Source organism: Neovison vison, chromosome 14 (assembly GCF_020171115.1).
Source record: "Neovison vison isolate M4711 chromosome 14, ASM_NN_V1, whole genome shotgun sequence".
NCBI classification, from domain to species: domain Eukaryota; kingdom Metazoa; phylum Chordata; class Mammalia; order Carnivora; family Mustelidae; genus Neogale; species Neogale vison.
This window is the reverse complement of record NC_058104.1, coordinates 39,449,687-39,465,816: the sequence shown is the minus strand read 5'-3', so window position 1 is coordinate 39,465,816 and position 16,130 is coordinate 39,449,687. Positions and strand designations below refer to the sequence as shown.

General features: G+C 54.5%; 1 protein-coding gene across 2 annotated transcripts in view; it reads left to right on the top strand.

Moving 5' to 3' along the window:
- Positions 1-16,130, top strand: part of LOC122895665 (integrin alpha-L-like) — a 38,333-nt gene that overhangs the window by 13,626 nt on the left and 8,577 nt on the right. The window contains exons 12-25 of one of the 2 annotated variants that reach the window (XM_044233220.1): positions 3,498-3,649; positions 3,771-3,908; positions 4,386-4,583; positions 4,720-4,850; positions 5,516-5,676; positions 5,767-5,918; positions 7,646-7,735; positions 10,401-10,454; positions 10,546-10,616; positions 10,942-11,083; positions 13,064-13,174; positions 13,353-13,432; positions 13,547-13,633; positions 15,070-15,145. In XM_044233220.1, coding sequence (XP_044089155.1) covers positions 3,498-3,649; positions 3,771-3,908; positions 4,386-4,583; positions 4,720-4,850; positions 5,516-5,676; positions 5,767-5,918; positions 7,646-7,735; positions 10,401-10,454; positions 10,546-10,616; positions 10,942-11,083; positions 13,064-13,174; positions 13,353-13,432; positions 13,547-13,633; positions 15,070-15,145 — 1,643 coding nt within the window. Of the gene's footprint in view, positions 1-3,497; positions 3,650-3,770; positions 3,909-4,385; positions 4,584-4,719; positions 4,851-5,515; positions 5,677-5,766; positions 5,919-7,645; positions 7,736-10,397; positions 10,455-10,545; positions 10,617-10,941; positions 11,084-13,063; positions 13,175-13,352; positions 13,433-13,546; positions 13,634-15,069; positions 15,146-16,130 lie in introns of both variants that reach the window. The other variant, XM_044233219.1, reaches the window with a different exon arrangement.

The following is a 16,130-nucleotide window of genomic DNA, read 5'->3' as shown; positions in this document are numbered from 1 at the left end:
TTTCTGGTGCTTTCTTTTGGTCTGAGGGGCCAGGGTCACTCAGAACAACTTTCAAAACCGTAATGAAGGCAGTTAAGCAACCAGCATGAACAAACTCAGAGTTTAAATAGGGCTGTAATGTTCTTTTTTTTTTTTTTTTAAGATTTTATTTATCACAAGTAGGCAGAGAGGCAGGCAGACAGAGAGAGGAGGAGGCAGACTTACTGAGAGACCCGCATCAGGGCTCTGAGCCACCCTGGAGCCCCGCCCCCTTTTTTTAGATTTTATTTATTTATTTGAGAGCGAGAGATCACAAGTAGGCAGAGAGGCAGGCAGAGAGAGAGAGGAAGTAGGCTCCCTGCTGGGCAGAGAGCCCGATGCGGGGCTGGATCCCAGGACCCTGAGATCATGACCTGAGCCAAAGGCAGAGACTTAACCCACTGAGCCACCCAGGTGCCCCAGGGCTATAATGTTCTTAATTTTCCCCTTAATATCTCCTCCGCTGTGTCGTAGTCATGTTTTTGTTTTCTGCATTTTATGATGCTTGGACATCTTGAGGCCTTGTGAGTCCCAGAGACACTGCCCCTCCCAGGCCAGCTAACTCCTACAGATGGTGAACAAGGGGCCTGTGAGCAGTTTGCCAGCCAGCCAACCCTGAGCCCGTATCCCCAGCCACCTTCTTTACCCAACTTCCACACACCAAGCCAGTATTCCCCCCGACCTGACTCTCTAGTTAGCTAAGGACCACCCTTTGTAGACCAATGCCAGCCAGCGTTGTTGAAACTGTCCCATCCAAAGCTTGCTCAAGCTTGCCTACTTAGCCACCTCTCTGGGCCTTACCCATAAATTAAATTCGGGGTCCATTTTACAGCAGCCTGCCTTATTAGTAAGGGGACCAGAAGGTCCTCCTTGTGGCTTCCTCCCCTAGAATTGCCCACGAACTCCAAGGTTGATTCACCTCAAGAGTTCTTCCGATGCCCAGGGCGGAACAAAGGCACCTGGTCAGCCCACAGTTGCAGCTGCTTCTCTCTGCCTCATGGTATCCCTGTCGTGAGCTGGTCCTGCACACTTCTGGGGCTGCTGGTCAACCCAAGGGGTACCCGCCTCAGACACCGAGGCCCTACTCTTGTGAACCTTCTGGTTCATGCTCATGTAGTCAACCTGTGTCAAGGCACAGACTGGCTTCACGAGCCCTAGCTAGGACTGCTTCCAGGCTCTACCTAGAAACCCTCGCACCCCGCCTCATCCGTGAGTGTAGAGGGGCAGGCCACGTCTTTATTAAACCCGCAGAACAGGGACACCTGGGTGGGTCAGTCGGTTGGGCATTTGCCTTCAGCTCAGGTCGTGATCCCAGGGCCCTGGGACGGAGCCCCGCATCAGACTCCCTGCTGGCCAGGGAGCCCACGTCTTCCTCTGCCTGCCACTCCCCCTGCCTGTGCTCACTCTCTCTCTCTGCAAATAATAAATAAAATGACAAATAATAAATAAAATGACAAATGACAAATAAATAAATAAAATCTTAAAAATAGATCTATGCTTTATAAAAAATTTAAAAAATAAACTCCCAGAAACGAAGACTTTATTACATAATTTCCTTGGGAAAATGAGTGCCCTTCATCTTGCATGCACTCTTCTAAGGAAAGCTGCCCTCTATGACTTTCTCTCTCTCTCCCTTTTGACGTTCTTTACTGAGCATTACGTGTCAGGCACTGGTCGAAGCACATGACATGTATTGACAAATTTTATCTCATTTTATTCTTACTATAACCCTGCTAGTAGGTACCTTTATTACGTACACTATTTATTTTTTAATATAATTAAAATATAATAAAATAAATATAATAAAATATATTTTTTTAATTTCTATTTTTTTGTTAGAGATAGAGAGCACGTGCATTCCAGAGCGAACAAGCCAGGGGGGAGGGGCAGAGGGAGCGAGAGAATCCCGGAGGTGACTCCCCATTGAGCACGGAGCCTGACGCGGGGCTTGATTCCGGGACCCCAAGATCATGATCTGAGCTGAAATCAAAAGTTGGTTGTTCACCTGACCGACCCCCGCCCCAGGCAGCCCTATTACACTTAGCTCCTACAACGTCACCTTCCGGGAGCTTTGTGTCCTACAGTGTTCTGCGAGCCAGCCAGCAACGTTGCTCGTTCAAGAAAAAATAATCCCTATTTTACCCTCTAGTTAGGCACCGGTCCCACTAGACACACACACACACACACACACACACACACAGCATATATTGTGTATATATGGACATGATTAAAGAAAAAGAGAAAAAAGAAAAAAAACTTCAATTCCTGCTAACATAAATAAATAAATAAATAAATAAATAAATAAAAATACGATCTTGGGCGCCCTGGGGCTACCCTCCTCCAGATCTTCGTTTAGATGTCGCTAGCATAGCGCTAAGCGTTTTCTCTACGTGGTCGTCTTGAATCCTCAAAACCACCCTGTTGAGGGTGGTCCTACCCCGTGTTTTGGTTGAGAAAACTGAGCCTCAGGGCACAGCGTACTTATGCAAGATCTCACAGCTGGGAGGCTTAGGCACTGGGAATACAACCTCGCCCCTGATTTCCACCGGCAAGTTCCCCACGCCCGCACTCCGAGAACGTGCACAAAAGGAGGGGAAGGGGGCTCCGCCTCTCTTGCCCTTCTTCTCCTGCGCAGCGGTGTCTCGGATGGTTCTGTTTGTGTCGCTCCTCTGCACTACTCTAAGCAGAGAAGATGAAACTGGGTCAGTTAGTCGTCCTCCTGAATCAGAGCGTCCCTAATGGATGGGTGCTGGCTGGGTCCCTGGTCCAGGCTCAGGCAGCAGTTCCTCAGCCGTCCCAGCAACGTGCTCACAGGGAGAAACCTCGTTGCCCTTACAAGCTGTGGACTAGGAGGGTAGCCTGAAGAGACACCTCCAAACAAAATGTGTTCAAGTCTCCTGCCTTATTTTTAATATTCGTGCAGATTTTTCATTCATCTTATGACTGTATCTCACTTTATTTTTTTAAAGATTTTATGTGTTTGAGAGAGAGAGAGAACACACAGGGGGAAGGGGCAGAGGGCGAAGGAGAAGCAGACTCCCCACTGAGTAGGAAGCCCAACCGGGGGTCATGACCCGAGCTGAAGGCAGATGCCCAACCGACTGAGCCACCCAGGCGCCCCGTTATGTGATTATTTCACAATAGTGCAGTCTCCTTTCCCAACCTTCCGGTCAGCTGAGGCTCAGGGAGATGCTCCAGGTTTCCTGGCTGCTTTTTCCTGGGCCTGTGCGTTGACCACAGTTTGAGAAATGCAGTTTCGGACCAAGATGGCGGGATGTGTGTCCCTCGGAGCTCATGGCTGCTTTTCTCTGGGGAAGGTCCTCTGACTGTTTCCCAGCATCTTTGCTTCTAACCCAGTTTCCCAGAGTTTCCGCTCTTTTTTGTCCCTGGGTTTTACCTTCTTCCAGCTGCCACTGTGCTCCTGATTCCAAGCCCCTCTTGTCCATTCTTTCTCTCTCTCTTCCCCTCACCCCGCTCAGGTTACACAGTGACCTTGCTGCCCTCCCAAAGGCTCACTTTGCTGCTGGCCACTGGAGCCCCCCGATACCAGCACGTGGGGCGGGTGCTGCTGTTCCAGGAGTCGGAGGACAGAGCACACTGGAACCAAATCCAGAAGATAGACGGCAGCCAGGTGAGCCTGGCCCCGGGGTCTTCTGCAGGTCGGGGACTGGTAGGGCGCGGGTCATGCTCCCTGCTGTCTGCAAGCACGTTCCCATCACGGGGCTTCCTCGGTCCTCTTCGTCTCCCTGCAGATCGGCTCGTACTTCGGTGGTGAGCTGTGTGGCGTTGACATGGACCAAGATGGGGAGACAGAGCTGCTGCTGATCGGAGCCCCCTTGTTCTATGGGGAGCAGAGAGGAGGCCGGGTGTTTATCTACCAGAAAAAACAGGTGAGGACCCGGAGCGCCAGGAGGTGGGAGAAACAGATTCCCAGCCCACCCCGGTCCCAAGTATCCCCAAAGGCTTTCCTTGTTGGGTTACGGTGGATCGGACCTTTAGAACCACGGGAGCTGAGCCTCCGTGCCCAGGGAGGGTAGGCTGTGGGCCAGGCCCAGGGCCAAACCTTTAATTTACAGGACACCTTGGGTGGTCCTCGCAGAGTCACCTCCTGGGAAACCCTGAGCTTTTCCTTCATAAACAGGATCACTGTGGCTCAGCAGGGCTGGGTCACCTTCCAAAGCCCCAAGGTCACCCAGAAAGCCAGGGGTGGAGCTGGGACCTGAGCCCAGGTCAGTCTGCCGCACCGGGCGGGTTCTGTGAGAGACCGCACCCGACCCTCCTTCAGCGTTCTCCAGGCACGCGGGGCCGCCCCCCGCAAAGGCTGGCCAAGTGACTGAGGTGGGGCCCGTCACTCTGCTCCTTCCTAGCTGGGGTTCGAAGTGGTCTCAGAGCTGCAGGGGGACCCTGGCTACCCGCTTGGGCGGTTTGGAGCAGCCATCGCAGCCCTGACGGACATCAACGGGGATGGGCTGGTGGACGTGGCCGTAGGGGCCCCTCTGGAGGAGCAGGGGGCTGTGTACATCTTCAATGGGCAGCACGGGGCGCCGAGCCCCCGGCCAAGCCAGGTGAGAAGAGCCCTGCCTGGCCCCCCAAACCCATTCCCAGGCAGCCAGAAGCCTCCAAACCCAGACCCCGCTCCCCGGCCCGACTCATCCTGCCATCCTCTCCCTAGCTTAACAGGAATATTTCTCTTGGTCTCAGCGGATCAAAGGGACCCAGGTGTCCTCGGGAATTCGATGGTTTGGACGCTCCATCCACGGCGTGAGAGACCTCGGAGGAGACGGCCTGACGGATGTGGCTGTGGGGGCCGAGGGGCTGGTGGTTGTGCTCAGGTAAGACAGGACTGAGGATGACCGCAGCTCTCGTCCCTCGGACAGCTCCCCGTGTCGTGGGACTCCGGCCTCCCCCAGCCTCGGCGGAGAGGGTCCCCTCCCGCACAGCCTTCACGTCTTACTCTGCTTTAAACGGCGGCAGTTCAGTGCCAGACTGGGGTTTGAACCCAGGCCAGGCTGACATTACAACCTGCTAGAGAAGCAGCAGCCGGGGACGGCTCTAGAACCTGGTCACCCAGATGCGGGTCAGAGCCCTGCCATTTACTCCTTGGGTGGTCTTACCCCAGTCACTTAGCTGGGGGCTCAGACCATTGAGCGTCTGACTCTCGGTTTGCGTTCGGGTCCTGAGCTCAGAGTCGGGCGATGGAGCCCTGTGGTGGGCTCCGCCCTGGGCGTGGAGCCTGCTTGGGGTTCTCTGTCTCTTTCTCTGTGTTCCCCCTCACTTCCCCAAAGCGCATTCTTCCATATGGAAAATGGGTCAGAGGGCGTCTAGAAGGAAATGGGAAGCCCTAATGAATTACCATTATTATTACTGTTTCAAGGAGACGGGGCTGTTGAGGTCTGCTTTCGGGGATTAGAGTCCTCTGGATGCTTGTAGAAGGAGCCCCAGGTCGGACTGGGAGTACAGTTGAGGCCCAGGGAGAGCGTTGCTTTCCACTCCGCAGCTCCCGGCCCGTGGTGGACATCCTCACTCAGATCACCTTCTCCCCGGCGGAGATCCCGGTACACGAAGTGGAATGCTCCTATTCACCCAGTAACAGGAAGAAAGAAGGAGTTAACATCACAGTCTGCTTCCAGGTCAAGCCTCTCACCCTCCAATTTCAAGGTCAGTGCCGTTTCCCAGAGCAGCTGCTTATGGCCCTAGGGCACCCCCCCAACCCTGCCCCTTCAACTTCTGACTTTTCTCCCTGCCCAGGACTCCTGGTGGCCAACCTCACTTACACTCTGCAGCTGGATGGCCATCGGAGCAGAAGCCGGGGACTGTTCCTGGGAGGGAGACATGAACTCAGCGGGCACACAGTGGTCACTGGACACCCGTCCTGCACCAAGTTCTGGTTCCACTTCCCAGTAAGGAGCCGTGGGGGCTGCCCTAGGAAGTGCGGGTGTGGCGGAGCTGACCACGGTGACGGGCAGCAGCGGAGAGGGCTCAGCTCGGTCACCATCTGGCTGGGTCACAAGGCCCTTGGGTCTCTTGACACCACCATTTCCTCATGTAATCGTGGTAACCATACCATTAGCATATTTCCTCTAGTTCTTAATCTACGGACATAGGCGTTTTAACATCGTTACCATTAGAAAGTACTTCCCATTTTTTCCCCTAATTTTTCCACACATCATATATTTACACTGCTACCCAGTTTCTCATAAGTATTCGAATAGCTACAGAATATACAGTTATGGCGCACGTCCTGGTTTGCCAGGTACCCATAGTCATTTATTATTAACATCCATGGCAGAAAAAGATTTTCTTTCTTTTTTTTTTAAGATTTTTATTTGTTTGTCAGAGAGACAGAGGGAGAGAGAGCAAGCATAGGCAGACAGAGTGGCAGGCAGAGGCAGAGGGAGAAGCAGGCCCCCTGCCGAGCAAGGAGCCCGATGTGGGACTCGATCCCAGGACGCTGGGATCATGACCTGAGCCGAAGGCAGCTGCTTAACCAACTGAGCCACCCAGGCGTCCTGAAAAAGATTTTCTTAATATCAATTTGGGCAACTGCTGAGACACCCAAATTCAGTTTGCTTCTAACAGTCCTGTGTAAAATAGGATTGATGGTAAATTATTCTGATCCCTTAAATATTTAATAAGAGATTGGGTGTGGGACTGGTGTATAAGAACTTAAAGTTTGGGGGCACCTGGATGGCTCAGTTGGTTAAGCGTCCGACTCTTGATTTCAGCTCAGATCATGATCTTGGGGTTGTGAGATCAAGCCCCGGGTCGGGCTCCACACTCAGCATGGAGTCTGCTTGAGATTCTCTCTCTCTCTCTCCCTCTGTCCCTCATCCTCCCGACAAAAACAAAAAGATCCTGAGGTTCATTTAAAATTTTTTGTTATGGAGAAATTTCAAACATATAAAAGCAGAAAAAATAGCTCAGTGAACCCCCAAATAGCCATCACAGTGTTAACAGTTCTGAGCTCACTCTCCTAGTCATTCATACCTGCACTCCGTGCCCCTCTGCTTGCCTGCACTCACCCCTACCCCCCATAAGATTTGGAGGTTTTCGACATAGATTTGCCAGAGAAAAGGTCTGTCATGATGGGAAGACCTTGGACTTGGGGATTGGATGGACTTGGGCTCACCTCCTAGCTCTAAGCCTTAGGAAACTTGGATTACCTTATGTTCCTCCTCTCTAATGTGGGGATAATAATGCCTGCCTCTTAGGGTTGGGGAAGGAGTTCAGGGGAAGATGATTTGGGTGCTCACAAAGTGCCAATTTTGTAGTCCCAGGGACTGGGAAGAACATAAAAGGCCTAGACCCATCCCTGTTCTCAAGGAACTAGGATATTCTAGTTATTCTAGAATATTCTTTTCTTGTGCAAACCTCGGTAATGGCTGCCTAGAGTGGTTTGACAGAGATTCGGGGGTTTTGGTCAGGACTCAGTGGGAAAGGTGGGGTGGTTGATCAGCAATGTCCGCCATGGGAGTTGGGGCTGAGGGAGCTGACTTGTGCTGAGAAGGGACCCCGGGCATAGTAATCGCCTGATGCTAGAATCTCACCATTTGTAAAGTACAAGCCAGGTGAGCATTTAGCTGGAAGATTAAACTCACAACACACGTGCCATTCCCGTCACCTTCAGGTGTGCATTCAAGACCTCATCTCTCCCATCAACATCTCCCTAAATTTCTCTCTCCCGGAGGAAGAAGGGACACCGAGGGACCAACAGGCGGTAAGAAGGGTTCACCTGGGGAATTGATAGGAAACAGGAGAGTAGAATTTCAGTTTAGCAGGACTGTATTATCGAGGAGTCTTTGGTTTTAAGCAATAGGAACCAAATACAGCAGGAAAGGAACGTATGGGAGCTTGTATTTGGCAAAGCAGGAGTGGGAAGAAGGAGAATCAGAGTGGAGGCACTGGGGACTCATGTGGGGAGGGGATAACGGGGGGACTCTTCAGGACGCAGCCCCTTCAGTGAATGCCCCTGCCTAGCACCAGCTTCAGACCTCCCCAGGAGCCAGCACTGCTCAGGCTGCAAGTTCCAGGGAAGCCAGGGCACCCTGGTCAGCCTTCTCACCGAAGTGTATTTAGTTGGGAACAGGTAGTTTCCTCAAAGCCGAATTGGGGGACCATCATGATGTAAAACGAGAGGACCCGTACTGTGGTCCTCATCTGCTGGACCACACACTCCCCACCTGGGGCCAAGGCCAGATTTCCTCTCCTCAAGTCCTTGATGCTCAGCTAGAGGTTTGGCTTCAAGGCAGCAGAATCTGGTGGAAAGAGCCAGAGCCTTCCCGCCCAAAGACGTGGATTTCCTTTTTCCTGGCATGAACATCTGAGCAGGTTCCATCCATCTCTTGGACTGTGTCCATCAAATGCATCACGACGTCGTGCGTCTCTCACCGAGCTGGAGCAGGGGACTGCTAAGCGCACTCTTTCCCGTGGCTTCTGGCGGCACCCGCTGAGGCTCCCCCGTGCATGCTCACTCTCCTGGGGTCTGCAGGGAACAGTGGCGCGCTCCCCAGACATGAAAGCCCCCGCCCACCAAAAGCTCATCGAGGGCTTAAGGGAAGTTGATGGAGCCCCTGCCTGTGCAAAGCCCTGTTCTGGGCACTGGCTCCACGGAGGCACATAAAACATGGTCCCTCCCCGGAAGGCTGGGAGCCAGAGGAGTCAACAGGCAGTTACGACAGGCATGGGAAGATGCGACCCTTGCAGTCCCCAGGTAGAGCAGAGAAGGTGGACATTCAGAAAGGAGGCAGAGTGTAAACACAGGCAACGAAGACGGCAGAACCCCACGCAGCAGGCGTTGGGAGCGCGGCAGGCGTGGGAGAGGGTTGGAAGGGCACCCCCTTCCCATTGAGACTGATGCACACCCTTACATCTCATTGGTCAGAACTTGGTCACATGGCCACGCCTGAGAGCCTGGGAAGTGCAGCCTCCTGTCCAGCACCCCCTTTCCACCAACCCCATAACCCGATAAAAAGGGGAGGGTCTGTTTTAAAAGCAGGTGGCGAGGGAGGATATATGGAAACAGTCAGCAGCCTCTGCCATCGGCACTATTTTTTATTTTTTTATTTTTTTTAAGCCAGGCAGTGTGGAGTAGAAACTCAGGGTAAAAAGAGACTTAGGCTCCCAGTTGTCCAGAAAGTCTTCCTGGGGGAAGTGGTTCTGGTTCTGGGTCTTGCAAAACGAGTCGACTTTGGGTAGGTGGATTGAGGAGAGGCAAAAGGAAAAGCACAAGGAAAGCTCTGGTGGTACATTCAAGGGAAATGAGGAGGTGGGCTTAGCTTCTGGAAGAAGGACAACTGAGCAAGACAGGGACCCTGGATGTCCACTTGGGGGCCCGCTGTGGTCTAGTGAGTGGCAGGAAACCACCAAATCCATGTGGTCTAGTGAGTGGCAGGAATCCCATCTAGTGAGTGGGAGCAGTCAGCAGAGGCCCCCGGAAACCCTGCCCTGGGGGGAAGGGTCTGGAGGCTCTTTGGCAGGTGGCCTGGAAGTGGAGGAGGTTGGAGCCTTTCTAGAACATTCAGCTAATAACTCACAGGACACTTCCTTTACCCTCAGGATAAAATCCCAGCTGCCTAATGTGGCTTCAGGGCCCAGGGGAACGTGGACCTTGCTGCGGACTCCTGCCCCCGCCGTCCGCTCCCCCACATAAGTTCCGCAGGGTCTGAGCATCTTCCTGAGGCTCCCACAGATGCCGTCTCTCTTGCCTCGTGTCCTTTCTTCCTCCCTCTCCGTTCTCTTCGCTGGGCTCTCTCCTGCTCGTGGTTTAGAATTCAGTTGAGATCCATTCCTTCAGGAAGCCTCCCTGATCCCCAGGTGGGAGACAGGATTCCCTTCTGCAGGCTCTGAATATACCCCGTACTGTCCCATCAGACTCTCGAAGATGCTGGTCATTTCTCCCCCCGGACTGGGGCACAGGCTGTGTGTTTCTTTTGTTCCCTGGTGTACAACCAGCGCTCAGCACAGGGCTTGACCTGGAGCAGAAACCCCAGAAATGTTGGGAAAACTGGCCTTGATCCGAGGAGAGAAGGAGAGCTGCTCAGGGCGGGGAGCTGGGGTCTGCCGGGGCCACAGCGAAAGCCAGTCACGGGCGGGTGAGCCCAAGGAAGGAGATGGGCTGGGAGGAGCTTTGGAGCTCCTTTGTCAAGGCCAGGTTCTCCTGTCCAGTGGACACCCTGAGCTTCAGCGTCCCTTAAGGAGCTGCGCAGGTGACCTTGGGGCGGAGTAAGGAGGATGAGGTGCTTCCTGGAGCTCCTGAGGGGCCCCCCAAGCCGGTCCAGCCGAGCCCCAAGCTCTGAGCTCCTCAGCCCTCCTTCGACAGTTCCGCTGCCTCAACTCAACCATCTTGCTTCCTGCCCACCCCCCCAACACTCTGTGCTCAGCAGGGCAAGAACGTACAGCCCATCCTGAGGCCCTCACTACACGCAGAGACCAAGGAGGTAAGGGGGCAGGGGACAGCTGGAGAGGCCAGGGTCCGTCACTCGTGCTTCTGGGGCCTGGGCCTCCTAGTCTTTCTCCTTGGCCTTTCAGATCCCTTTTGAGAAGAACTGCGGAGAGGACAAGAAGTGTGAGGCGGACCTGGGCGTGTCGTTCTCTCCAGGGTAAGGCCTGGAATCCCGTGGGCTCTTTGGTCCCACTTGGTGTTTTCCTGAGGTAGCTCCCGGGTGTGGGAGAGAACAGGGGGCTTCGAGACAGAACACCCGCCTCTGGACTCACTACATGTGTCCTGTGGGCCTTAGTTTCCCCCTCTGAGAAATTCCAGGCCCTTGGGCTCCCCTGTCAGGATCAGATGAGGTCGAGTCTCTCAAAGCCTGAGCACAGGAGCTGATTCGGTGGATCTGTTTCTTCTAACCTGGCCGATCCCTCAGTTCTGAGCCTGCTTCCTGCACCTGGGCCCTTGTGACTTTTGCCGGGTGTTGCCCGCAGATCAGGAGTCCTGCGTCTGACCCCGTCTGCCAGCCTCGCCGTGTCGCTGACACTGAGTAACGTACAAGAAGACGCTTACTGGGTCCGCCTCAACCTGAGCTTCCCCCAGGGACTCTCCTTCCGCAAAGTGGAAATGCACAAGGTGAGCACCAAGGCATGGCCTGCCTGAGGCCGCCCTGTCCCCTCGGGCAGACAGGACAGCCTGAAGCTGTGGGCAGCAGCTGGCGTGCTGAAGCCTTAGGTCCACAACCGGGTTCTCGTGCCGACGGCCACCCCCTCCCTCTGTGGGCCGCGGATCCCGCCACCCGTGAGGCTGGGGGCATCTGCAGGGCTCGTGAGAGGGTCCCCTGGAGTGGAGACTGTGACACAGATTTCGTGAGCTCCGGCCCCCTCCCCCTGAAAGGTGACCAACGTGTTTTTGCGGAGTGGCCTAGGTTGTTTTAGATACAACGTTTACTCTGTTAATTATTAGCCCAGAAGTAATGCATGATCACCCCCAGAAAGCTGGAAATCCCAGAGAAGCTTAGAGAAGACTATCGCCCTGTAGTCTTAAAACCAGCAGTTACTGCTTTTAACGTTTTGGTGTTTATCCTGCTGTGTGTCTACGCAGGTGCAGATAAAATTACAGGGCATCTTCGTTCATTCTATACCTGTTTCAACTGACTGGCATTTTGTTCTCATTTGGTTATTTTTCCTCCTTATTTTTAAAACAAATGGTTATTGTGGTAAAATGTACATGATAGAAAATTTCCGTTTTAATGCTTTCCCAGCACACAATTCGGTGGCCGAGAACATTTCCAGTGTCGGTCACCAGCATCTATCTACGGGGTTTCCCACCGTCTCAAACAGAAACTTTCCACCCATTAAAAGCGCTAACTCCCTCAGCCCCCGGTCATCTCTCATTTACTTTCTCTCTCTATGAATTTGCTGCTCTCGATTTTTCACGGAAGTGGAATTATATGATATTGTCCTCTTGTGTCTGTCTTCTCCAATCAGTGTGGGGCTTGTGAGGTGGCTTGGGCGATTTGCTTCCTTTTTTAAGGCTAAATAATAGATCCATTGTATGGATAGACCCCATTTTGTTTATCCAGTCATCTGTCTGCGGACATTTGAATTATTCTCGCCCCGCAGCATTAATCGCTTCCTCACGGGGCGTCTAGTAGAGTGATGAAAAACTGGAGATCTGGAGTCAGACAGACCCTGTTCCCGTTCCTACCAGATCCTTGCCAGGCGACCCAGAGGTGGGACCTGGAGAAGTCACTCGACTTCCCCAAGCCTCTGTCTCCTTACCCAGTTCCCTCCCCAACCTGAGACCGAGATCCGTCCTCACAGGTGATGAAGAAGATGAAAGGTTCTGTACTGCTTAGCCCCGGATCAGGGCTCAAGCTCATTTTTTTTTAAGGTTTTATTTATTTATTTGACAGAGAGAAACAGCCAGAAAGGGAACACAAGGAAGGGGAGCAGGAGAGGGAGAAGCAGGCTTCCTGCTAAGCAGGGAGCCCGATGTGGGACTCGATCCCAGCACCCTGGGATCACGACCCGAGCGGAAGGCAGCCGCTTCATGACTGAGCCGCCCGGGCGCCCCTGGAGCTCATTTCTTTTTTTTTTTTTTTTAAATGAAGTTTTTGTTTTTTTTTTTTAGATTTTATTTATTTATTTGACAGGGAGATAGCACAAATAGGCAAAGCAGCAAGCAGAGGGAGAAGCAGGCTCTCCATTGAGCAGGGGGCCTGATGCGGGACTTGATCCCAGGACCCTGGGATCACGACCTGAGCCAAAGGCAGCCACTTAACTGACTGAGCCTCCCGGGCGCCCCTGGAGCTCATTTCTAAAACAGTTGCTGCCTGTGGAGATCTTACTGCGTCCTCGCCTGGCGCCGAACCATCCCCAGCTCCTTGAACTGTTTGATCACTTCTGGATTTTCACAGTGATACACAGCACTGCAGTGACCATCTCTGAATGAAGCCTCTGCCTGGGCCCTGAGTCTCTGCCCCAGCCCCACCCCCGAGGATGTGCCCCCACAGGGACAGAGCAGGGGGGTGTGGGCCCTGAGGGTTGGTGGCCTCCGGGAACCTCGGCCTTGCCCACTAAGAAGTGTGTTCCTCCTCTTCTCACCCCCCAGCCCCACAGCCACATACCTGTGAGCTGTGAGGAACTCCCTGAGGTGTCCAAGCTTCTGACCAGGATCCTTTCTTGCAATGTGAGCTCCCCCATCTTCAAAGCAGACAGTGTGGTGAGTGTCTCAAGCTCCGAGGGGCCCGGGCTGAGGTGGGGAGGGAAGAGAGCACGTAATGGGTAAAGAAGCCCCCCCCCCACCTCGTACCCCAAAGGGAATGACAGCTTGAACTTTGGAATCAGGGCTTGGGTGCCCGAGATGCCTCCTTCCTCACTGCCCTCTTCCCCCCTGCCAGGCTGCCCTCCAGGTGATGTTTCATACGCTGCTGAACAGCTCCTGGGGGGACTTTGTCGAGCTGCAGGCCAATGTGAGCTGGTGAGCAGGTCCCCAGGCCGCCCCCGCGGGCCCCGCTGACCCGGCTCACAGACGGCCACAGGGGCCTGGCCACGCGCTTCTCCTAACGCTGCCCTCTGCCTTGCCCCCGCGCAGCGACAATGAGGACTCGAAAGTCTTGGAGAACAACTTGGCCACCACCAGCATCCCCGTCCTGTACCCCATCAACATCCTGACCGAGGAGTAAGTTGAGGGCTGAGCAGCCCCCACCACCCTTTTCTTCCACCTGCGCCTCCCCACCCGGGGCTCGGCCTCGCCTCCCGGGGCTCTCCTTCAGAGCCTCCCCTTTCCTCGGGCCCCCCAGGGGGAATCAGAACTGCTTCCAACCACAAGCCCAGGAGTTTTCAACACCCAGAAGGGCGGAGGCCCTTGAAGAGTTCGGAAATCAGCGGTTTGCTGATGGAGGAGGAAGCGCATGGAGGGTTGGACTTACCAACCCCTTGTGGGGCGGCTGTGCCTCCCTCCACGTTACCGGACAACAGGCAGGCTCAGAGGAGGGGGAATCTCCCCCAGAGGCGTACAGCTAAGCAGCACGGCTGCTGGTGTCCGAATTTGGGTCTAAATGACCCCAAAACCGCATGCTAGATGCAGCCCCTTCCTGGAGGGACCTGGAAGGGAGAAGGAGAAACTCTTCACAATGGCTCTTGTCAGCAGAGAGCTCCTACTCAGGTAGGAGAAGCCAAGGGCACGTGTACACAGAATAAGAGAGTCTCACAAGATTAAGGCAGGACGGACCCATGGGGATCACCAGTTGGACTTTCTCATTTACAGAAAAGGGGATGAAGCCCAAAAAGCAGAGTAGCTCTCTCCAGTTGGCTCAGGGAGAGGAGGTCAGGGACAGTGACTGAGCCAAGGTCTCTGGTACTTTTGAACGCAAAAGCCAAACACAATGATAGAGTGTGAAGTGTGGTATGAAATTAGAGCCAGGAGAGGTGATTGGAGTTGGAAGAGAGACGGATTCATGGAGATGTAGGGGCTTGAGCTGGAGCCTGGAGAATGAAGGGGCTCAGATCAGGGCCAGGGAGCAGGAAGGGCGTTGTCGCAGTGGAGACAAGCGTAGGTGACAGGAGTCAGCAGACAGTGCCGGGTTCGGGGAACAGGGAGCGTGCGGGCACGGGGACAATGCGTGTGGGGTGTGCAGTGGGCGGTCTGGGCATGGGGGGTGCTGTGGGCCTGACCCTTGTGGGCAGCAGGGCCGTCAGTGGATCCCGAGTAGGTAGCCGGCAGGATCAGACAGCGACATGAGGAAGGTCACTGGAAGGACGAGATGGGGAGGAAGCGAGAGGCTGCTGCCGTTGTGCAGGAGATCAAGGACACAGAGGACAGTGGAGACCCTCATGGGGCGAGGGGGACCTTGTGTGGTGGGGAGCACACAGCTCCAAAGCACACCCACCTGGGTTCCAGCCCTGGCCCTCCACGACAGGATGCTGGGCAGCAGACGGACCCCTTCCACGAGCCTCACTTTCCAGAGGGAAACAGCAGAGCGCTGGGTAACAGGAAAGCCTGCGTGATCCCTGGGGAGGCCCGTCGGAGGCTTCCCCCGGCCCCTGGTCCCTGCTCTGCTGGAGATGCGGTCCTTGTCTTCCCCTTTCTACCTCTGCTCTTCCCTCTCTCCACAGCAAGGAAAACTCCACACTGTATGTCAGCTTCACTCCCAAGGGTCCCAGGAGCCACTCTGTCAACCACTTCTACCAGGTATGAGCCTCTGTGTGACAAGGCCCTCGGGGGTCACGCAATTTTCAGCCCCATCCTGAGGACCGAGGCTGCGGAGACCCAGCCCTGTCCTCGGCGAATCCAGTGGCCTCCACCTCACCCCACGATCCTCCCTAGAGCACCTCACAGCCTCTGCGGACTCTCCCCAGCCCCTTTCTCCAGCACCGGATACTTTGTCTGTGGGTGAGAGAGAACCTAGATTTTCATGCACACATTTCATGAGCCACTGCTCTAGTCCGGGTACTTGGCTAGTTGCTGGGGCAGCAGTTATGTAAGTCGGGGACCCCCGACCCCTCACCCGACCCAAGTTCTGTGCCTGGAGCTTTATCTGTGTGACCTCCACCCCCACTTATGATTCTCCCCCAACCCGTGAGAGCCGCAGAAGGCAGAGGTGCAGCCATTCCCGCGTACAGATGAGACATGCACAGCACAGAGGGGTCCAGCGACCTGCCAGGTTACACAGCTCCTAAAGGGGAAAGGTCAGATTGCAGCACTTACTGAAATACCAGAATTCATGAGTTTAACCTCTGAGTTAACGATCTGTCGCTTCTCAGTGCCATGCGCTCGGGGCTGTAACAGCAACCTTCATTATGGGAGGGAAGAAGAGGGAGGCCGCCCCTGGGTCTAAAGCTCGAGGGCCTAAGGCTTTTTTCGAGGTAACCCCTGAGACGGAAGTAGGTGCCGACTCCCCCAAGGACATTCTCGTTTTCCGGTGGAAGAAACTGAGTCCTCACAGAGAAACTCTCTCTGCCCACGGCCACACTGGCATCAGGGCAGACTGGGGCAGGGCCCCCCAAGAAAGGGACCCCAGCCGGGTCGAACAAGAACAGAGGCCGGAGCCATCTCACTGGGATACGATGACCTCCCCCCTGGGGAGCTCGGGTGTCCATTTGCACAGAGAATGGCCACTAGGCTTGGTTTCTAGTGCTGGTCACGGGGATGCCTCCAGGTTCCCCAAGGAGGTTGG